Source organism: Bombina bombina, chromosome 2 (genome assembly GCF_027579735.1).
Source record: "Bombina bombina isolate aBomBom1 chromosome 2, aBomBom1.pri, whole genome shotgun sequence".
Classification (NCBI taxonomy): Eukaryota; Metazoa; Chordata; class Amphibia; order Anura; family Bombinatoridae; genus Bombina; species Bombina bombina.
This window is the reverse complement of record NC_069500.1, coordinates 1,353,082,249-1,353,107,125: the sequence shown is the minus strand read 5'-3', so window position 1 is coordinate 1,353,107,125 and position 24,877 is coordinate 1,353,082,249. Positions and strand designations below refer to the sequence as shown.

Below are 24,877 nucleotides of genomic sequence, written 5' to 3'. Positions count from 1 at the left end.
AGCTTTAGCTTTTATTAGAAGCATTTTTGCTAACGCATGTTTATTACAAACATGCTTCTATTCAAAACTGAAATGCATCCATGTGGATTTCAATTTGTCTGGAATGTCCCTTTAAGACAGTTTTAAATTCACTTCTATTTTCAAATTAGCTTTACACACTAGCACAGAGAGAGTGCATTAGTAGATAATCACGATCCATTGTGATCTTTTTTTCACCTTAGTGAATTCATTTAAAAATCCCCCTTTTCATTTTTATATTTCCATTTACTCACATATAAATTTTAAATCATTTAGATATGGACCCTTAGGGTTCTGTAACTAAAACACTCAACATTTACAGCTAACAGAGATACACTTCGGATAAAATCAATTTAAAGGGACACTCAGGTCAAATTAAATTTTCATGATTCGGATAGAGCATGTCATTTTAAACAACTTTCGAATTTACTTCCATTCAAAAAAATGTGCACATTCTTTTATATTTACACTTTTTGAGTCACCAGCTCCTACTGAGCATGTGCAAGAATTCACAGACTACGTGTATGCATTTGTAATTGGCTGATTACTATCACATGGTACAGGGGGAGTGGAAATAGACATAACTTTGAAATTTGTTAGAAAAAAAATCTACTACTCATTTGAAATTCAGAGTAAATGTCTTGTTATCTTGCATTTGTTGATTATGCAAATCTACTGTGTTTACTGGTCCTTTAATGGCTGTGTTCTTTCTGGATAAAATAAAGGGACATAACACCCAAATGTTGAAACACTTGAAAGGGATGCAGCATAGCTGTAAAAAAGCTGACTAGAAAATATTACCTGAACATCTCTATGTAAAAAAGAAAGATATTTTACCTCAAAAGTTTCTCAGTAGCCACATCCCATTGTAAAGGACTTCTAAGCATTAAATCAGTATGTCTGTCCCGGGACAGCTAAGGGGTTGAGCCTCGTGCACTCTCATGCTATTTGCCTATTCAGTTTAAAGGAAGTTTACAATGAAATCTCATGAGAGTTAAGTGAAATCTCAGGAGATCACAGTAAAAGAGTTCATGACCTCAGCACTGTTGATGCTGATTGGCTACTGTTCATTTCTTCATTTTTTATTTTTTTTACCTGCAGCTGAGCAACAGCTGAAGTGTATTTTTATACACAGAACTTACTCTGCTGAGCTGAGGAGATTGTGAGGTAAAATATCTTCCTTTTTTACATAGAGATGCTCAGGTGATATTTTCCTGTCAGTACAGACAGAGCAACGTTTTGGGGCTCACACCTCCTCCACAGGCTCAATACAAATGAACACTCCTCATTTTGTGGTTATGTGAAGGCATAAGAAAGGAGGTGATCTATATATATATATATATATATATATATATATATATATATATATATGTTTCTATTTGGTAATATTCCTCTTACGCTACTCACCTGTGTGACATTACAGGAGGAGGCGTTCCCTTAAAGGGACAGTAAAGTCAAAACTAAACTTTCATGATTCAGATAGGGCATGCAATTTTAAACAACTTTCCAATTCACTTTTATCATCAAATTTGCTTTGTTCCCTTGGTGGTATTTTTGAAAAGCTAAACCTAGCTAGGCTCAAACTGATTTCTAAACAGTTGAAAACCGCCTCCTAGCTCAGAGCATTTTGAAAGTTTTTCACAGTTAGACTGTGCTAGATCCCATGTGTCATATAGATAACATTGCACTCACTCCCGTGAAGTTATTTAGGAGTCTTCACTGATTGACTACACTGCATGTCTGTCAAAGGCACTTAGATTAGGAGGCTGTCTGCAAAGGCTTAGATACAAGGTAATCACAGAGGTAAAAAGTATATTAATATAACTGTGTTGGTTATGCAAAACTGGGGAATGGGTAATAAAGGGATTATCTATCTTTTTAAATAAGAAAAATTTTGGTGTAGACTGTCCCTTTAACACTGTCTATTCAGGGATTGGAGGAATGAGCTTTAAATAGGTAGCGACTATGTTGCGTTAGCTAGGGTTAGTACAGTGATTCAGACCCATCCCACTGTACTAACCCTAGCCAAGCCCTTAAAGCTGCATACACAACAATGCTATGGCTGAAAGGGAATCTGCCTATAAGCAGATTGAAGTAAAAAAGTGAGACGTGAACCTCACTTGCATATCTTACCCAGAATCCTTTGCTGCAACAATGTATCCAGAGGTTTTCTCTAGGAAAAACAAGCCTGATTTGTCTAGATTTGAAAATGGGCTACACGAGTTGTTCTCTCTACATTTTTTGCATGGTGGAGGATTTTGATCTTACTTTTTGCCTCCCTATAATTTGTAAAGTTATTGTTTAACAATATTCTATAGAAATCTTGATGGCTGGTTCAGTCATGTAATCCTTTTAACTATCTGACAGCAAGATCTGGAGGGAGGGACTCAGACGTGTCATTTAACTGGTGCTAAAAACTGTCTCTTGTGTATGATACCTTTTCATAGGCCTTATTAAGTTTTGCTTGGCGGAGATTCAGGATTTAACCTTCCGCTGCGGAAGTGAGCTTGTCAAAAATAAAATGTGCTGTAGCTGTTAGAAAAACAGAAGTGTTGAAATATGGTCACTGGGCCAATACGGATCGATTTCCAGCACAATTTACTAAAACATTACTTTGTAATTATCCTTTGTGCTTAGTTTTGCACGTGCTAACTAATATATTTTTGCTTTATATTATTAATATGTGAGGCAGATGTAGTTGTATAATTGATTTACTAGACTAAGTGATGAACACAGGTGTAACTATTATATTTAGCTTTGGTGATAAATGTTTTATTCCTGTTTAGACACAGGTTATTGGTTAAACCTTGTTAAACATTGTTACCTTACATTATGTAATAATTATTTGTAGAGCCCCAATGATACTTCCTTCCTAAATGCCAAACATTGTGGGCCAGATTACAAGTGGTGCGCTATTTAGTGCTTTCACTCACACGCAAACAACCCTTAGACTGTTCTGCCAAATACACCCAATCAATTTAAATGGGGTAGCGTTTTATGTTCTGCAAAATTCAATTTTCAGATTGCTTCAAAGATACATAATGTACATTAAGAGGTTTATTTCATATAAATTGTATTCCTGGTTTCTACATAAAAATACACAGAGGTGGGACTGTTATAGGCGGCAAATGTCTGTGTACATACGATAAACTGAAGAACTTTAAAGGGATGTTAAACACTTTGAGATGGTAATATAAAATGATAAATCATATATTTTAAAACAACTTTGCAATATACTTTAATTATTTATTTTGTCCCCTTTTCCTGTAATTCCATTCTGAAATTGTAAACTTTTCAGTTCCAGTTAGACACGGAAGTTCAGAACACTGTTATATTCCCTACAGTCATTGGCTTCTCACTCTAGTGACCTATTTATCACTGTGCCTAATTGGCCACAGCAGAGAAGGTCACCTAAGTTACAACATGGCAGCTCCCATTGTTTTATAGACATTTAAATGTTACACTTATTTTGTCAGTATTTAAACTGCTAATGAAACTTTTAAAAATACATCTTCATATTTTTCTCAGGCTATCTTTTCTTTGAATGCATCATTCTATCTAGCATTTATTTAGTGTTTAATGTCCCTTTAAGAGATGCTTATTCTGCCCTGATATGGGCGGCACTGTATCATGACCACTTCATATTCTTATAAGAAATCCAAACGGAATATGTTGTTTAACACAGAGAGTTTACGGGCATAACAAGTAGTGTAGTGTAGTTCTGTGCTACACTATTTTAATTAATAAAAAGCACTATATTTGCAGCAGTTTGCAGCAATGTTATACGTTAGCAAGAGCACTAGATCGCAGCACTATTTCCTGTTATGTAGTGCCTAGGTATCTCTTCAACAAAGTATAACATAAGAACAAAGTAAATTTGATGATAGACATAAATTGGAAACTTTTTTATAGTTATTCTCTATCTGAATAATGAAAGAAAACTTTTGAGTTTCATGTTCCTTTAAAGGGACATGAAACTCAAAAATGTTCTTTTATGATTCAGATAGAGCATACCATTTTAAACAACTTTCCAATTTACTTTGATTATCTAATTTGCTTTGCACTCTTGGTGTCCCCTGTTGAAAGCATACCTAGGTAGGCTTATGAGCTGGGAGCTAGCTGCTGATTGGTGGCTGCATATACCTTGTATCATTGGTTTACTGATGTGTCCAGCTATCTCCCAGTAGTGCATTGCTGCTCCTTTAATGAAAGATACCAAGAGAATGAAGCAAATGTACTGTTTTTAAAAGTGCATCTTTATGAACATATCCCATAGATCAGATTACTCATTGGCTGATAAGGACAACCCCACAGTTCTATTGGCATAAAAACAAAACATCTGTTTAAAAAACAAAAAATAACACTTTTAAAATGTTCTGTTTTAGATTCAACAAAGAAAATAAGGAACTTTAATGGCCCCTTAATATTTAGGAGTCAGGTAAAAATTGCTTGATATTTTTAACCAGTAAATATATTTACACACTTTAGTGATGTGTTCAAATATTCATGGTAACAAAGGAGCTGGTTTGTTCAATATATAATGTATTTTAAAGGGACAGTCTAGACAAAAATAAACTTAAATTATTCAGATAGGGCATGCAATTTTAAACAACTTTCCAGTTTACTTTTATTATCAAATTTGCTTTGTTTTCTTGGTATTCTTAGATGAAAGCTAAACCTAAGTAGGATCATATGCAAATTTCCAAGGCCTTGAAGGCCGCCTCTTATCTCAGTTGATTTTGACAGTTTTTCAAAGATAGACAGCGCTAGTTCATGTGTGACATATAGATAAAAATTGTGTTCACTCCTGTGGAGTTATTTATGTGTCAGCACTGATTGGCTAAAATGCAAGTCTGCAAAAGTACTGAGATAAGGAGGCAGTCTGCAGAGGTTTAGATACAAGTTAATCACAGAGGTAAAAAGTATATTAATATAACTGTGTTGGTTATGCAAAACTGGGGAATGGGTAATAAAGTGATTATCTATCTTTTTAAAAAAAGAACAATTCAGGAGTAGACTGTACCTTTAAACATACTTTATACAAAAAATAAAATAAACCTGAATGGAACAGAAGATTTGCAGATGAATGTGGTACACCTTCATGTTCTCCCCTTAGATAGACATAGCCTGCTCCTTGTCAGTAAGTGCACAGGTTTTAGGAATTTGGCTGGATAAGAAATAAAGTTGCATCTTCAAAGGATCAAATGAATTGGGAGCAATTTGAATCACATGAAAGGCTTGGCAGCTAGTTAGTGTGGGGAATGCCAGTCAGTTGGTGCATTTCTGCGTTCTCTTGTGTGCGCACGTGACATTATGTAACATGAAGCATGCAAGTCAGTCCTGTGGCCTTTGCTTAGCCACCAGACAACCATATGATGTGTACATTTGCTAACTAGTTGTCTTTGCACCAAATCAAAAACGCTGAAAGCACATTGTGTGAAAATAGCAGGATTATAGTCTGTAATCTTTTTTTTTCCTCTTAAAGGGACTTTAAAATCAAAATGTAAAACCCATACTATGTTTAATTAAGGGGAAAAAAAGTACATTGCAGTACACATTCATTAAGTATTTTGTGTGCTCGTTCAACTGCTTGCAGAGAGACTGGAGTGCATCTTACTTTAAGTATGGTGCAATGTATATGACCCTGCAACATTGTGATTGCTTTGATTAGAGTGCAATTTCATTTATATTTGTCCCCAACTGGCCACAGCAGCAGAGACCAAGGGGCCGATTTATGAAAGTGTGAGCGGACATGATACCATGTAGCGTATCATGTCCGCCGCACATTGATAAATGCCGACAGCATACGCTGTCGGCATTTATCATTGCACAAGCAGTTCTTGCAAACAGCCCGATCGTATAGGATTGGGCGGATTGATGTACGTAGCCTCAGAGCAGGCGGACCAGTTATGGAGCAGCGGTCTTGTTTCCGCCAAGCCTAAACGGAAACAGGGGCGTCAAGCTCCATTCGGAGCTTGATAATTCGGCCCCCAAGAATGTCATTTCCACTAGGTTTTTCAAAGGCTATAACCCTGAAATGTACATCATTGGTTTAACCTTGTAGTAACTGCCTACAAAAACCTAGCTATGCATTCCATTGTACCTGTTTATTAGGCTACTAGTGGCAACATAAAACCAAAAGTAATCAACAGCTGGGTATTTAGATTTTTCTATATATTACATATGGGAGCAGACGTTTCAGCCCTTTCTGGGAACCTTCATCAGATCTTCCCTTTCTTGACTGGAATTTGTTATAACTAAGAGGTTATATTCTTCAGTTTATTGCATGCAATCTGCAGTTGGGTTTAAGACATTGTAAATGATTTATGTGTGTTTCCATTCTTTTTTTCATTTTTTTTTTTTTTGCTACTGAAAATTCTTGTGTATGGACGAGTTAAGCAAGATCAATAAACCTCCGTTGCTTTTTGTGAGATTTAAAATAGCTACTCTGCATTCTTTCTTTGATACCTTCCAACTCCTAGTAACTGTTGGCAGTTAGATCGTTTGTGTAAAACTATCATTCATTCTTATTACAGATACACATTTTACTTGTTCAGCTTTACAGGACTGCATAAATATTTAGGGATTATGTGGGCTGAAATAGTGTTTAAATGCATGACTAAATATTTTGAAGGCAAGGACATTTAATAGAAAAGAACACATATTTTAATGGCTTGCCATGAATTATTTGCACTGTAAAGGTTTGTGTATTGATTTTGTAAACTTATGCCAGATCAATCCCTTATGGCATAGGAAAGTCAAAATTAAACTTCCCTGATTCACATAGAACATGTAATTTTAAGACACTTTTAAATTTACTTATATTTTCAAATGTGCTTTGTTCTCTTGGTATCCCTTGTTGAAAAGAATATGCACATATCCAATCCTACACTTCTAAGAGCTAGCTGCTGATTGGTGTCTGCACGCATTTGTCTCTTGTAATTGGTTAACTACATGTGTTCAGCTAGCTGCTGATTGGTGTCTGCACGCATTTGTCTCTTGTGATTGGTTAACTACGTGTGTTCAGCTAGCTGCTGATTGGTGTCTGCACGCATTTGTCTCTTGTGATTGGTTAACTACGTGTGTTCAGCTAGCTGCTGATTGGTGTCTGCACGCATTTGTCTCTTGTGATTGGTTAACTACATGTGTTCAGCTAGCTGCTGATTGGTGTCTGCACGCATTTGTCTCTTGTGATTGGTTAACTTTGTGTGTTCAGCTAGCTGCTGATTGGTGTCTGCACGCATTTGTCTCTTGTGATTGGTTAACTACGTGTGTTCAGCTAGCTGCTGATTGGTGTCTGCACGCATTTGTCTCTTGTGATTGGTTAACTACATGTGTTCAGCTAGCTGCTGATTGGTGTCTGCACGCATTTGTCTTTTGTGATTGGTTAACTATGTGTGTTCAGCTAGCTGCTGATTGGTGTCTGCACGCATTTGTCTCTTGTGATTGGTTAACTACGTGTGTTCAGCTAGCTGCTGATTGGTGTCTGCACGCATTTGTCTCTTGTGATTGATTAACTACATGTGTTCAGCTAGCTGCTAGTAGTTCCATGCAGTTCCTTCAGTCAAGGATAACAAGAGAATGAAGCAAATTTGATAATAGAAATAAATTGGAAAGTTGTTTAAAATTGTATATTCTATCCAAATCATGAAGAAAATGTTGTTGTTGTTTTTTTGTCCCTATAAGAGAGATGCTTTTCTACTTTTCTTCATTGCGGTGCTTTGTTTGTGATTTTTTTTGTTTTTTATTTTAGTAGTTTTATTAAATACTTGAAAAACACTCTTAGGAGATATGACATAAAATTATGATTAGCATTAGTTATACCATTTTTGAGTGATTGTATATATATATATATATATATACTGTGTTCTCCCCAGGACCTTTTTAGCGGGTGCACCACCTGGCTAATATTACTGACCATCCAGCTAAATTTTAGCCAATATTAAGCTTAAATTAGCTAATATTAAAAATGTTCAACTTTTTTTTTGCACACATTATCATTAAATACATTTATGCTACATTATGCAATTAATGTGTGCTTTGGATAGCAGAAAATTATATAATATTAGAAAATATTACACTGCACCCACCTGGCTAATTTTCTGTGGAGAACACTGTATGTATCTATAATATATATATATCTTTTAACTTTTGGTAAGTAAAAATATGATTGGAACAACCCTAGTACATTTCTTGAAATATAATTGCTGTTCCCTGGAGATTAATTTGAAAAATGAAAGCTATATATATTTGTACACATCAGTTATAGAAGCAAATTGGTTTAAATAAATCAGTAAGAACTGTTTTTTATTTTGTTTGCAGATGACTCAAGTGCAGGGAAGACCAATCAACCTCCCGAGGGACCCAATCCAGAGTTTGAAGACTTTTCTGGCAAGCAGTGGGGTAAGTGTCTGCTCTCACTCTTGAGTTAAATTGATAGCCAAATAAATTATTATGCTGCATTTGACCAGATTAAGAAATTCTTTATATACAGTGTGTGTATGTATATATATATATATATATATATATATATATATATACATACACACTAATTTTCTATACAGTGCAAAACATTGAATAATACAATGCACAAACACATTACACAGTACAGGTAGCCCTCAGTTTATGCCGGGGTTAGGTTCCAGAAGGAATGGTTGTAAATCGAAACCGTTGTAAATTGAAACCCAGTTTATAATGTAAGTCAATGGGAAGTGAGGGAGATAGGTTCGAGGCCCCTCTCAAAATTGTCAGAAGTAACACCTAATACATTATTTTTAAAGCTTTGAAATGAAGACTTTAAATGCTAAACAGCATTATAAACCTAATAAAATAATCACACAACACAGACTTCACTTGCATTTCTCCAACATAGGTGTGTCCGGTCCACGGCGTCATCCTTACTTGTGGGATATTCTCTTCCCCAACAGGAAATGGCAAAGAGCCCAGCAAAGCTGGTCACATGATCCCTCCTAGGCTCCGCCTACCCCAGTCATTCTCTTTGCCGTTGTACAGGCAACATCTCCACGGAGATGGCTTAAAAATATATCTGTTGGTGTGAATCTAAAGGATTCCCTTGGGACAAGGTTAAGATTCCTAGGATTCTATCCTTCCTTCAAGAAGGATTGGAAAAAGGATTATCTGCAAGTTCCCTGAAGGGACAGATTTCTGCCTTGTCGGTATTACTTCACAAAAAGCTGGCAGCTGTGCCAGATGTTCAAGCCTTTGTTCAGGCTCTGGTTAGAATCAAGCCTGTTTACAAACCTTTGACTCCTCCTTGGAGTCTCAATTTAGTTCTTTCAGTTCTTCAGGGGGTTCCGTTTGAACCCTTACATTCCGTTGATATTAAGTTATTATCTTGGAAAGTTTTGTTTTTAGTTGCGATTTCTTCTGCTAGAAGAGTCTCAGAATTATCTGCTCTGCAGTGTTCTCCTCCTTATCTGGTGTTCCATGCAGATAAGGTGGTTTTACGTACTAAACCTGGTTTTCTTCCAAAAGTTGTTTCTAACAAAAACATTAACCAGGAGATTATCGTACCTTCTCTGTGTCCAAAACCAGTTTCAAAGAAGGAACGTTTGTTGCACAATTTGGATGTTGTTCGCGCTCTAAAATTCTATTTAGATGCTACAAAGGATTTTAGACAAACATCTTCCTTGTTTGTTGTTTATTCAGGTAAAAGGAGAGGTCAAAAAGCAACTTCTACCTCTCTCTCTTTTTGGATTAAAAGCATCATCAGATTGGCTTACGAGACTGCCGGACGGCAGCCTCCCGAAAGAATCACAGCTCATTCCACTAGGGCTGTGGCTTCCACATGGGCCTTCAAGAACGAGGCTTCTGTTGATCAGATATGTAGGGCAGCGACTTGGTCTTCACTGCACACTTTTACCAAATTTTACAAGTTTGATACTTTTGCTTCTTCTGAGGCTATTTTTGGGAGAAAGGTTTTGCAAGCCGTGGTGCCTTCCATTTAGGTGACCTGATTTGCTCCCTCCCTTCATCCGTGTCCTAAAGCTTTGGTATTGGTTCCCACAAGTAAGGATGACGCCGTGGACCGGACACACCTATGTTGGAGAAAACAGAATTTATGTTTACCTGATAAATTTCTTTCTCCAACGGTGTGTCCGGTCCACGGCCCGCCCTGGTTTTTTTAATCAGGTCTGATATTTTATTTTCTTTAACTACAGTCACCACGGTACCATATGGTTTCTCCTATGCAAATATTCCTCCTTAACGTCGGTCGAATGACTGGGGTAGGCGGAGCCTAGGAGGGATCATGTGACCAGCTTTGCTGGGCTCTTTGCCATTTCCTGTTGGGGAAGAGAATATCCCACAAGTAAGGATGACGCCGTGGACCGGACACACCGTTGGAGAAAGAAATTTATCAGGTAAACATAAATTCTGTTTTTTCTGCAAACAGTTCTTTCTATGCATTCCAATCTGGACTGATTTATAGACAGGAAGATCTTGTTCCTTTGAAATCTGCTTGATAGCTCAGGTCTGGTTAAACTGATTAATTTCAGCTTGCTTGGCTTTGCTGCAACACAAGCGGTCAGCTCCACCTACTGGCTATTTTAATAAATGCACTGCTTCTCAATGCTTTTCAATAGCAGTCACATGACTGGAAAAAAAGGTTATTATTCTGAAACGGTGTAAATTGAACCGTTGTAAAACGAGGGCCATCTGTATATGAAGACATGAGACTATATATATTTATATACCTAAAACATAGTTTTTGAATGCAGATCAGCACCATTCATATATATTTATCTAACACCAACCTAATTAATCCTCAAGAAAGCCTTATGCATATTCCAGTCATTCTTGAATTTCCTTACTATATTTGTCCTTATCACCTCCAAGTCTGGGAGGTTCTGATTTCCATCTGGTCACTTTATGCATCTTCTGGAGCCATCCTCATTAGGAAGCGTAGCATTTTCAACAGAGATGTCGTATGGAATGTTATGCTAATATGTGGCGTCACAATTTATAAATGTTGTATATCTTATAACATTTTCCTGCTGGTGTCTGGGTTAGCTGAGGATAGAATCAGGGAAGCCTTAAAGCGGAGACATCTCAAACTAAAGAAAAAGAATAAGATTTTATCTAAAGACTTCTGCTCCATAGCTTGTCCGCCTGCTCTGAGGCCGCGGACAGAAATCAACCCGATCGAATACAATCAGGTTGATTACACCCTCTGGTAGCGGCCGATTGGCCGTAAATCTGCAGGGGCCGGTATTGCAATGATAAATGCAGACAGTGTATGCTGTCGGCATTTATCGATGTGCGGCGGACATGATACACTACTTCAAATCATGTCCGCTCGCACATTGATAAATATGCCCCTAAGAATCAAGTTCAGTCAAGGAAATTAAACACTAAATAAGTGCTAGATAGAATGATGCAATTAAAAAAAAGATTAGTCTGAGAATAACATGTAGATTTATTTGTTAAAGTTTCATTAACTGTTTAGTGACAAAATAAGTGTAAAGTTTTAGTGTCTATAAAACAATGGGAACTGCCATGTTGTAACTTAGGTTACCTTCTCTGCTGTGGCCAATTAGAGACAGTTATAAATAGGTCACTAGAGTGTGCAGCCAATGTAGTTTGAGGCCAGTTGTATGTACCATACTTAACATTGTCTAGACAAACCCATAAAAATATTCAGTTTTCATGTAAACAATAAGTAAATTAGCTCTAGACTTCTTTAACCCCTTGAGGACTGATGACGGTCCTAAACTTAAAACGAGCAGCGGGAGCGATCAGAGAATGCTTCCGCCGAAATACCACTGTTATTATTTGCCTGGCATGTGAGGCAGATAGTAACAGCCAATTATTATGTTTGTGACAGTGTTACAATGTCACTATTGATAAATTTTAAAATATATATTTTGAAACAGCAATGTCCTACTTGTACTTATAGCCCTATAACTTGCAAAAAAAGCAAAAAAGAATGTAATCAATGGGTGTTTTTAAACTCAGGACAATAATTTGAATCTATTTAGCAGTTTTTTTCATTAGCTTTTGTAGATGAATAAAAGATTTTTCAAGTAAAAGTAAAAAAAATGTTGTTTTTTTTCAATTTTTCACCATATTTTATTATTTTTTTAAAAGTAAATTATATGACATGATACAAATAATGGTATGTAAAGAAAGCCCTTCTTGTCCTGAAAAAAACAATATATAATTTGTATGGGAACAGTAAATGAGAGAGAGGAAAATTACAGTTAAACACAAACACCACAAAAGTTTTAAAACAGCCCTGGTCCTTAAGGGGTTAACGTCTGAGTGCCAGAGCTGTTTGGATAAAATGTGTGTAGCAGCAATATGTGCCTCTTAGTATTTTATGTCTATTTTGTGCCAGCAGATTAAGAGGCTGCTCTGTATAGGATTCTTAAAGCACCAACTCCGTACCCAACTGTACAAGTGTCTGCCAGGCTCTGTACTGTGTGGGAACTCATGAAGCAATCTATATTCTTGTTTATAGTGACTTGTTATATTGTCACACTTTTGTGATATAATTAATAATCAGAGGATGCCGTATTCTGCTGCTTAAAGGGACACTTCATTGGAACATTTTCTCCCTTAGTGTGTTTAAAACCAACCTGTTATCAGTTACAGTGTATTAAATGTATAGGAAATTGTTCCTTTAGGTACATTTTTGTATTGAAACCACAACCAGTTGTTCTAGAGAAAATGCCCATTCAAATGTCTGTAGTCTGCAGGAAAAGCAGACCTGTTAATCTTATCTCTCTTCTATACAAATGTGATAACTGACTGAAAATGTCATGGATGGTTCCAGTTAGCAAAACCTGTTATTTCAATTGAAATAATAAACCTAAAGGAATAATTTTAAATACATTTAATAGTAGCAGTTGGTATGACAAGTAATAGTAATGTTCCACTTTTAAGCTAACGCAGTTGCAGATTTGTTTAAAATGCCTCATCTAAGGTGTTTTGGAAGAAAAATAATTGTTATCCATCTATCTTTATTTTTTTATTAAAATATTTTAAAAATATATGTCAATAAAAACTGAAAACAATAATAATACAACACATACAAAGATTATATAACTCAAATACTTAAAGAGACACTAAACCCACATTTTTTATTTAATGATTCAGCCAGAGCATGCAATTTTAAGCAACTTTCTAATTTACTCTTATTATCAAGTTTTCTTCGTTCTCTTGCTATCTTTATTTAGAAAGCAGGAATGTAAAGCTTAAGAGCCAGACCATTTTTTATTCAGAACCTGGGTTATGCTTGCTTATTGGTTTGCTAAATGTAGCCACCAATAAGCAAGCACTATCCAGGGTGCTGAACCTAAAATGGCCTGACTCCTAAGCTTTACATTCCTGCTTTTTAAATAAAGATAGCAAGAGCACGAAGAAAAAAGGATAGTAGGAGTAAATTAGAAAGTTGCTTAAAATTGCCTGCTCTGGCTGAATCATTAAAGAAAAAAATGGGTTTAGTGTCCCTTTAAGCTTATAATTACTGTACTTGCCCTTTGTATGTTTAAAGGGTCATGAAACACACATTTTTTTCTTTCATGATATAGAAAGAGCAGGCAATTTTAAACAACTTTCTAATTTACCTCTATTATCTAATTTGCTTAATTCTCTTGATATCCTTTGTTTAAAAGCATATCTAAATAGGTTCAGGAGCTGCTGATTGGTGGCTGCACGTAGGTGCCTTGTGTTATTGGTTAAACCATGTGCATTGCTATTTCTTCAACAAAAGATACATAAAGAATTAATCAAATTAGATAATAGAAGTAAACTGGAACATTATTTAAAATTGTATTCTCTATCTTAATCATGAAAGAAAAATGTGGGTTTCATGTCCCTTTAAGTACTTTATACAGTAAGGAGATTTGTAAGTTGGTAGTATTCTGCACTAACATCCCAAAATCTCACATGTGGCCATCTGCCATGAATTTGCGTTTTTATTAATGTCCAGTGCTCTAAGCAGAGCAAATAGATAGGTTGGGGGCAGTGTTCCCTCTAAGGCCAATTTTGTGTGCGGCCCAGCAGTGAAACAGTTAATTAGGTAACCACACCCTGCAATTATCAAACACTGCACAATGCAGATGACAAGGTATGGTTCTTTTGTTAACTGTTTCACTGCTGGGCTGCACACAAAACTGTCCTTAGAGGGAACACTGGTTGGGGGGGGTTAAAAATAAATAAATAAAGCTATAAATATGACATAGAGGATAAGTTCCCATCAATACCCCTGCACCCTTAATATTTAACTTTTTTTGTCAACTTTATTGAGCCCCCATTTCTATGGTCTATAAGAGCATTGGCACAGACATATTAGAACTTTGTCAACACTGAGTGGTACTTCTAGCAGTAACAAATAATATTTTTTAGCATTGAAAACAGATTTTTCATCATCATTAAAGGGACTCTCAAGTCAAAATAAACTTTTATGATTCAGATAGAGCATGCAGTTTTTAGACACTTTCCAATTTACTTCCAGTATCAAATTTTGTACAGTCTTTTTATATTCACACTTTCTGGGAAACAAGATCCTACTGAGCACGTGCACAAGCTCACAGGGTGTACGTATACTAGTCTGTGATTGGCTAATGTCTGTCACATGATATAGGGGGCCGGAAAATGGAAGAAAAAAAAAAAAGAAGAAAACACTGCTGCTTATTTGAAATTCAGAGTAGGTGTTGTTGCATTGTATTTTTATTATGCACTTGATTATTATGCATTTCTACTGCATTGAGTGGTTCTTTAAATACTAACTAGTGGTCTTCTCTTTAGCTCGGCCTCGGTTTACGCAGCCTGCAAAAATGAGAAAAAGAGTCATCGCAAGGCCAGTGGGAAGCTCAGTACGACTCAAGTGCACAGCAAATGGAAATCCTAGGCCGGATATCACCTGGCTGAAAGATAGCAAACCTCTAACCTCTCAGGAAATTGGAGAGAATAAAAAAAAGAAATGGACACTCAACCTAAAAAACCTTAAGCCTGAGGACAGTGGAAAATACACTTGCCAGGTTTATAACAGAGTGGGACAAATTAATGCGACATACAAAGTAGAAGTAATCCGTAAGTACCAATTATTGTCGTGAAGTCCAGATGTTATCACACACCAGCCCTTTCTCTCTGATCTAAAGAATACAAAACGCATGCACCAGTCAGTACTATGTTTAGAAAGTCAAACTAGATAGACATCTGGTAACAATAACGATGCAGCTGTATAGAGACACTAAAAACATGTGTTTACACTAAAACCAGGAGCAGAGACAGGAAAATGAATCCAACCTCATCACAATGTCAGAATTGGCATTTCTACAATATGAAAACCAGAAAGCAAAGTTTAAAACCAATGAAACACAAGTTACATAGCAGCTTGAAATGGGAATTGTCCGTAGTGAATGGTCCTACTATAAAAACTAGTCTTGCACAGTGTGAAAACTTTTTTAGACCCTTTGTAACTTGTTCAAGGTAATTATTGGCTTTTTATATAGTTATAGGTTACCCACTTTCTGTATCCAAATCCAATGTAATCCAGCTTTGGATATAGTCCGTTTGGTATGTTTTCTTGTGTGTTACTTAAGTTTTAACACCTCATAGATGTTACCGCAAATTCAAAGGAAAACATTGTTGCAAGTTTTATATTCTTTTATTATTTTCCCAGAGTTCACTGGCCCAACTTTATTAAACACCGATTTTGAAGTTGAGTTCAATCCATTAAAGTTGTGAGAAATAAAGGCATATTTCAGTTTAGGCTAAAATGTACTAATATCAGCGACTTCTTTAACAGATTTGGTTGGAAAGTTGAAATTTTTAGAATCCAATAGCTTTTTAAAAATGTAGTTAATTTCAGTGTGCATTTACCATATGTTGGAATACTTGAATATTATTGCTATTCTCTTCCTATGTCTATTAATTTGATTGTATAAGTTAATGTTATTGGCATACAGACTTAGTGACATTAAGGGACATTACGTTCAGTTAATTTAACTAGTCTTACAACAGGAACAGATCAATTCTTGCTGCTCTTTGTATGTGAAATTAACAGTTTTTGGTGCAAAAATAAAATGCAGCTGTTTTGGGGTTATTACTAACATCTGTTTTAAGTACCTAAACACCGGGCTAATATTTTTCCTCCAAAATATAATATATTCTCAAAATATGGTATTTTATTTATATGTTTGGTGAACTATTTAAAGAAAAAATATATTTTTACTGTAAAGAAGCTTGACAAATATTTAGAGCCACAGTTCTTAGACTTTTCTAGCATCTTACAAAAATAAGTGCCAGGTTCCTCAATATTCCATCTTGCTCCTCTCTTTTTAAACCCCTAATTTATAGTATTCTATTTTAAGAGATGCATATAATAACAATAATCAAACAAGGGCAAAATTATAGCATTATTCAAATATATTTACTAATAATACATTTATATGTAATCTTTACATTTTCTTTATTCTGTTTTTTCTTTTTTTTCCAGAGAGGACAAGATCTAAACCAATATTAACTGGAAACCATCCTGTCAACACCACAGTGGATTTTGGAGGAACCACATCATTCCAGTGTAAAGTTCGTAGCGATGTGAAGCCAGTTATCCAATGGTTAAAGAGAGTGGAATATGGCTCAGAGAACAAATACAATTCTACTATTGACGTTGGGGGACAGAAATTTGTGGTTCTGCCAACAGGAGAAGTTTGGTCTCGGCCTGACGGTTCCTATTTAAATAAACTTATCATCACACGAGCCAAAGAAGAAGACGCTGGCATGTACATCTGTCTTGGTGCTAACACAATGGGCTATAGTTTCAAAAGTGCTTTTTTGACCGTGTTGCCAGGTAAGCAAAACCACTTACTTGTTTAATTATATGTTCTAGCATACTCAAGTGCTTGTTTTATTGCTAGTAATAGACATAGGAAGTCTGTGTACTTGTACACAACTATTCAGGTATTCCAAAGTGACTCTCTGTAAAACTGTGAACACCCGTTTATAAATTACTTTGATAGATGTAACTAAGATTAATCTCCAAGACCAACTTTGCAGTAGAAAACTTTACTATGTAATACATTGGACGTGTTTCAGATAACAATTAAGTTTTCTGCTGATTTGCTTCCAAACAATTTAACCTTCAAAATGATAGTTCAAAATTATGATTTGTAAATGATTTCATGTGAAAAATATGATCCAATTTTTCCAGTGTATATTTTTGGCATGTAAGTTCCAAAAAATATAGCTGTACAGACACGCGGTTTAATAATATTTTTTTTTTTTTAAGATAATGATTTTTATTTTTAGCTTGGTAAAAATGTTGTTAATTAAGTCTTCAATTACAGACTTAAGCAAAGACATGTTCCCCCTTTGGCTGCCAGAAACACTGTGCAGTCAGTTATAGCCCTCTATGGCTGCCAAGGAGTTAAAGATATAAAATATGACGCAAAAGTGAATTTTATGTCCAAGACTGCATTGGCCAGTTGCAATAGATTTTATTTTGTTTACATTATTGACTTTGGCGTTATATTATTTAAATAAACATTCTTAATACAAAAATGACATGCTCTAAATCATTAGCACATGCAATGTTTGCATTACTGATCTTAGACAACTGTGTTTAACCCCCACAGGATAAAGCCAGCCAGCCTGTCAAGTGTCAGTCTCAGGACCCTGGCTTTCAGCTCCTGATCAGAATTTTACCTTTGCATTTAACCCCTTTATGGTCATTAAGCACAGTTATCTAGGGTTAGTAATGTAAACATTGCATTCTCTAAGACACTAAACATGTAATTGTTACCTTAGACTGTTGCTTTAAGAACTGATATCTCACCTTTTTTATGGGGATCTGATCTCTGGGACATAACAGCTTTGTATGTTTTCCTTGTAACTATAACATTGGCTCTTTTTCTGTATCAAAACTCTACCAAGTAATCCAATACATGTATTTGCCCCACAACACGTTGCAGTAGTCTGAATGATTAAAAATGACTGCTATTTTAGAAATATTTTGTATATATCATATTGTTTGGTGTAGCTGAATACAGAATTCCAAAACATTTACAAGAGGACCACATAGTTAAAAGACTTGTTGACTTAAGCAAAACATATTAATGACAGTTAAGCCACATCTTATCCTATCGCTTGTGTAATGAAGTCAGGCTCACTGCTGAGCGATGGTATTTTCACACCATATGTGGTCGGACTGAGTTTGTACTGCTCCACCTAGGAAAAGCAAAATAAAATAGAACCTTTGAGATCACTACTGAACAAAAAGCAAACTGTTTGTTTGTCCTTTAAGACCTTAATGGGACACCATCAACAAAGCATTATTTGTTGGCTTCCAGAGTTTCTACTTGGCAGCTGTTTTGTTATCAGAAAACTATAGTACTCTGTGTTATGTTTGACATCTGTTTTTCATTGTTCCCTTCTGTTTTTAATCATCTTTATTCTGTTTTTTTTTTTTTATCCCTTGCCTACTTCCGAATCACTTGAACTTTAGACCCAAAGCCGCCCAGTGCACCTGTATCCTCTTCAACAAGCAGTCTTCCTTGGCCAGTGATAATCGGGATACCTGCCGGAGCCGTCTTTATATTTGGGACAATTCTCTTGTGGTTGTGTCAGACCAAAAAGAAATCTTGCTCTCCTCCAGCTGCTGCAACTGTCCATAGGCAGCAGCCTAGGGTCTGTATACCGCAGATGCCTGATAAAGATTGCATTTCTTCCATAAACTATGAAGAGTACGTTGCTCAGCAGCAGCATTTATTGCCGCAAGGACCTGTTTTAGCACCCGGAGTGGCGTCAAAAATGTACCCAAAGATTTACACAGATATCCACACTCATACACATTCTCATGTGGAAGGCAAAGTTCACCAACATCAACACATTCATTACCAGTGTTAATTGCTTGCCGGACACCATTAGTTTTTTTCATCAGTGGTACCTCAAAAAGACTGCTTGGTTAAGCTAACACTGCCAGTAGAATGTTATATTTCATACAAACAACTATTAGACGTTCAAATTAAATAATGAAGGATAACAGAATTTCCCCCACCAGATTGGGGTTGTTCTAGTTGCTGTATTTTGTTTTTTGGCAAAGAAGAAGAGTTGTGTTTCTACAGCAACTGGGACATACATTAACTCACCATTATATTACACCCAGGGGTCTTCCGTGCCTGTTATTTATGTGATCTTCAGTATTTGGTGTCTTTTTCTTTCTGGACTCAAAATTCTAAACAAATCATCATAACAAAAAAAATGTTACTGCCAAAAAAAAAAAAGAAGGAAATTCAAGAATGAAAAACAATAAAATAACAGCTAAATAGCCTCGAATATAAGCTAGCTTTTTCTGGCAAAGGGTAAATTATGTGTACATCAGTACCATTTCATTGTATTTGTGGGCAACAGATGAATTCCTTAAAATACCTAGTTATTATTTTCATCAACACAGCAAACAGTTATAAGATAAAAAAAACACTATTAAACCTATTTATAACTTTACATATCTGCTACCGTTAGATTGATCGTCATTTTCTTTAAGCAGCGTCACAATTTGCAAAACGCTGACCAATGGAATTATCATGTGGGCTACAATATGCTACTTTGTAGGAAGAAAAAAAAAAAGGTACTAGAAAATGTATTTAGCTGCTGGAAAGAATCATCTATCAAATGCAAAATATCACAAACCAGAAAGAGTTTGAATTACTAATTTAATTTCATACATCTGAAAATTTATATTTTCGTTGATAAAAGCAATAGCATTTCAAGGACTTTAAAAAGATGCCTTATACTCATTATGTTGGTGATATGGACTTCATAAAACTTTTATTGAGTATAGAAAACGTGTAATTCTATATAGATTTTAAACTAAAGCCATGTATATTTAATTTATTTTGTTAAACAGAAAAAAATGTCTATGTAAAATATTATTTTCAACAAAAGGTAATTTCTATACATATTTTTGGAGTGAATTTTTAAATATCTTTTATCTGTGACTCCCAAAGTGACAATGTAGCAAAACAGTGGGTATTTAAATACTGCAGTTTGAGGCAGCTGTTGACTTTGAAATGGGCCAAACATGCACTTTGATTGCTTTTTTTCACAGTGAAGAGCTACCTCAACGTGGTTCATAAACCACCATCAAAGATGGAGTCATATTTTTTTATACTTTGCTAAATATAACTCAATAATAATGCCCAACATATTGACAATCTTGTACAGTACGTCCCTAATTCCGAAGGTAAATGCTTTATCAGATATTTACATAAAAAATAGAAATGTCAAAAATATTTTAAATACTTTTTAAGTATTGCAAATATATTTCAGAACCTGTATATATGTGTGAATGGGAATGTTTTTGTTTGTAGGTGAATGTGTTTGTGTGCATGTCTGTGTATCTGTTTGTGTGTACGTGCATGTCTGTGTGTGTATCTATATGTGTGTGTGTGTGCATGTCTGTGTGTGTATTTATGTGTGTACTGTGTATCTGTGTGTGTGTATCTATGTGTGTGTGTACGCGCATTTCTGTGTGTGTGTTTATTATTATTATTATCGGTTATTTGTAGAGCACCAACAGATTCCGCAGCGCTATCTATGTCTGTGTGTATCTGTTTGTGTATCTATGTCTGTGTGTGTGTATCTATGTGTGTGTGTGTGCGTCTGTGTGTGTATGTATCTATGTCTGTGTGTATCTATGTGTGTGTGTATCTATATGTGCGCGCATGTCTGTGTGTTTATCTATGTGTGGGTATGCGTATGAGTTTACGTTAAAAATGACATCTAGTATAAAGTGATAAATACAAATGTTGACCTTTTAACGCAACCATCCATCATAAATCTTAAGGGTTTTTTCCCCAAGAAAACTAATTTGGCTGTACATATTCATAAAACAAATTATTCATATTTAATCAAGTTGGGAGAACTAATGTTTTAAGTCTATTATGGAAATGTGCTCAATTTTAAGCATGCGAAAAAATAACCCATATTAAATTTGCTGAACTGATAGATAAATCAGTAATATTGGGAGAAATGTATCATATTTTTTAGTGCTCTATGACATTCAGATCATGTTCAGTGATAAAATGATTATAAGAGACTCTACGATGTATTCACTAAAGCATTGCATGTCTTCCTATAAAATAAGGTCTGTTTATTTAAATTGACTTTGCTTTAATGAATAAATCCCTATTATCTATACATCTTCCACTAAAACATATGCATCTTTCCAATTGGTGGGTGTGTTTGAAAAGGTAAATCAAATTCCTGACTTGTTTCATACATATTTTTTGTACGAGAATTTATTTTTGCTAAAAACTTCTAAAAGATTTTTTTTTTTTGTAAATGCGTGAACAGTGCTGTTTTACCTAATGAAGCTAAATATGTAAAAAAATATTTCCTCTGCATCTGCTCTTTTTCAGATATGTAAAAGTGTACAGTATACATTTTTTTGTATAGTAAGATGTGTATAAAATGTGCCATATGAAGTTCTCATAAAATCTGCTTATGGTTCAGAAATTATGTTTACGTGTTTTTGTCTTTTTTTCTAACCTAACACATCTTGGGAACAGGTTATGTAAAATAGGAGTAATTTAAAGGGGTAGTAAAGTCAAAATTAAACTTTCATGATTCAGATAGAATAGAATGTTAAACAATTTACTTCTTTTATCAAATTTGCTTTGTTCTTTTTGCATCCTTTGTTGAAGATTAAACCTAGATAGGCTGATAAGAGTTTAGGGGGTCCATTTATCATTGTGCGGACGGACATGATACGCTATAGCGAACCATGTCCGCCGCACATCGATAAATGCCGACAGCATACGCTGTTGGCATTTATCATGGCACCAGCAGCTCTTGTGAGCTACTGGTACAATGCCGCCCCCTGCAGATTTGCGTCCAATCGCGGCCTGCAGATTCGCGGCCGCTAGCAGGGGGTGTCAATCAGCCCGATTGTACATGATCGGGCGGATTGCTATACGCCGCCTCAGAGGCGGCGTATGGGTTAAGGAGCAGTGGTCTTAAATGGACACTGAACCCAAATTTTTTCTTTTGTGATTCAGATAGAGCATTCAATTTTAAGCAACTTTCTAATTAACTCCTATTATCAAATTTTCTTCGTTCTCTTGCTTTCTTTATTTGAAAAAGAAGGCATCTAAGCTACTTTTTTGGTTCAGACCCATGGAAAGCACTTGTTTATTGGTAGGTGAATTTACCCACCAATCAGCACAACACAGGTTGTTCACCAAAAATGGGCCGGCATCTAAACTTACATTCTTGCATTTCAAATAAAGATACCAAGAGAATGAAAAGAATTTGATAATAGGAGTTACTTAGAAAGTTGCTTAAAATTGCATGCTCTATCTGAATCACAATAGAAAAAATTTGGGTTCAGTGTCCCTTTAAGACAGCTGCTTCTTAACTCCTGTTTCCGGCAAGCCTGAAGGCTCGCGTGGAAACAAGGGGAACAGGGGCCATTTGACCCCTAGAAGCGTTAATGTGTCTATAGCAGTCTACAGCAGCAGTGTTTGCAACTATGTATAATATTGCTATAAACAAATTTGCAAACACTGCTGCCAAATGGCTTAAGACACGTGCACGCTCCTGAGCTCACCTAGGACTGCCCTTTAACAAAGGATAACAAGAGAACAGAACTAAATTGATAATACAAGTAAATTGGAATGTTGTTTAAACATTTATTCTCTATCCAAACAATTTGTTACATTTTTGTTTTACTTTCCCTTTAATCTAAAATAATTTATTACTGCATACTTTTCCTTAAGGACATGTTAAAGGAACATAAAACCAAAAGATTTTCTTTCATTATTCAGATAGAGCACACAACTTTAAACAACTACACATTTTACTTTTATTATCAAATGTGCTTCATTCTCTTTGGCTCCTTTGTTGAAGCAGCATCAGAACAGAACAGGATGCTAGCTGAACACATTTGGTAAAGACAAGAGATATATATGTACAGCAACCTATCACCAGCTAGCTCACAGTAGTGCATTGCTGGTCCAGGGCCTATATATGATTTGCAACAAATTATATCAAGAGAACAAAGCAAATTAGATGATATAAGTAAAATGAAAAGTTGTTTAAAACTGCATGCTCTGTCTGAATGATGAATGCTTAATTTTGGGTTTTATGTAACTTGAATATTGGCCCTGAATACATTTTAAATAAATACAAACAAACATAGATAAATAAGTCCACAGCACAAACGTCTCTAAAACAATAACTATGATTTTTACATAAAATGTGGTTTATCAGTTTCTGAACTGACATGCATAAGAACTGTAACATTAAAACAAACCTATGTGAACAGTTAAGAAATACAGTGAAAAATGTGTTTTCAACAAGTCTGAGGTGTAGGATTTGAAAAGTACAAAAATGGTGTGAACTGTTGCTGGATCCTATTGTATTGGAATTCCAGTGTTTCACTGTCTCCATGCAAGGAATAGAGGATGTTTTATGCCAATTTCGTGACAATTGGTTTATCGTGAAGCTTTCAAATGGATTAGAATGGGTTTGAATTTGAATGTAGTTGTATTTTTTATTTTGGTAATTCTGTTAGACTAAAATTGGGACCAGTGAAAATGAGTGGTTAGCAATATCTTTAAAAAAAATAAATACAAAGTTATTAGAAATACATTTCTCTTGTAAGGTGTATCCAGTCCACGGATCATCCATTACTTGTGGGATATTCTCCTTCCCAACAGGAAGTTGCAAGAGGATCACCCACAGCAGAGCTGCTATATAGCTCCTCCCCTAACTGCCATATCCAGTCATTCTCTTGCAAACTCTCAACATAGCTGGAGGTAGTAAGAGGAAAGTTGTGTAATATAGTTAGTTTTTTCTTCAATCAAAAGTTTATTGTTTTTAAATGGTACCGGAGTTGTACTATTTTATCTCAGGCAGCATTTAGAAGAAGAATCTGCCTGCGTTTTTCTATGATCTTAGCAGAAGTAACTAAGATCCACTGCTGTTCTCACATATGTCTGAGGAGTGAGGTAACTTCAGAGGGAGAATGGCGTGCAGGTTATCCTGCAATAAGGTATGTGCAGTTTAACGCCTAGATTTAGAGTTCTGCGGCCAAAGGGGTGCGTTAGCTACGCGTGCTTTTTTCTGGCCGCACCTTTTAAATACCGCTGGTATTGAGAGTTCACAGAATGGCTGCGTTAGGCTCCAAAAAAGGAGCATAGAGCATATTTAACGCAACTTCAACTCTCGATACCAGCGGTGCTTACGGATGCGGCCAGCTTCAAAAACGTGCTCGTGCACGATTCCCCCATAGAAAACAATGGGGCTGTTTGAGCTGAAAAAAAACCTAACACCTGCAAAAAAGCCGCGTTCAGCTCCTAACGCAGCCCCATTGTTTGCTATGGGGAAACACTTCCTACGTCTGCACCTAACACTCTAACATGTACCCCGAGTCTAAACACCCCTAACCTTACACTTATTAACCCCTATTCTGCCGCCCCCGCTATCGCTGACCCCTGCATATTATTATTAACCCCTAATCTGCCGCTCCGTAAACCGCCGCTACTTACATTATCCCTATGTACCCCTAATCTGCTGCCCCTAACACCGCCGACCCCTATATTATATTTATTAACCCCTAATCTGCCCCCCACAACGTCGCCTCCACCTGCCTACACTTATTAACCCCTAATCTGCCGAGCGGACCGCGCCGCTATTATAATAAAGTTATTAACCCCTAATCCGCCTCACTAACCCTATAATAAATAGTATTAACCCCTAATCTGCCCTCCCTAACATCGCCGACACCCAACTTCAAACATTAACCCCTAATCTGCCGACTGGAGCTCACCGCTATTCTACTAAATGTATTAACCCCTAAAGCTAAGTCTAACACTAACACCCCCCTAAG

The 24,877-nt window shown here is 35.9% G+C and overlaps 1 protein-coding gene across 2 annotated transcripts in view; it reads left to right on the top strand.

Moving 5' to 3' along the window:
• Nucleotides 1–21,504, top strand: part of FGFRL1 (fibroblast growth factor receptor like 1) — a 257,674-nt gene extending 236,170 nt beyond the window's left edge. For both annotated transcript variants that reach the window (XM_053704255.1, XM_053704256.1), the window contains 4 exons: nucleotides 8,341–8,421; nucleotides 14,791–15,075; nucleotides 16,484–16,837; nucleotides 18,491–21,504. In XM_053704255.1, the coding sequence (XP_053560230.1) occupies nucleotides 8,341–8,421; nucleotides 14,791–15,075; nucleotides 16,484–16,837; nucleotides 18,491–18,891 (1,121 nt within the window). In that variant the 3' untranslated portion in view covers nucleotides 18,892–21,504. The remainder of the gene's footprint in view (nucleotides 1–8,340; nucleotides 8,422–14,790; nucleotides 15,076–16,483; nucleotides 16,838–18,490) is intronic.
• Nucleotides 21,505–24,877: the final 3,373 nt, after the last annotated feature.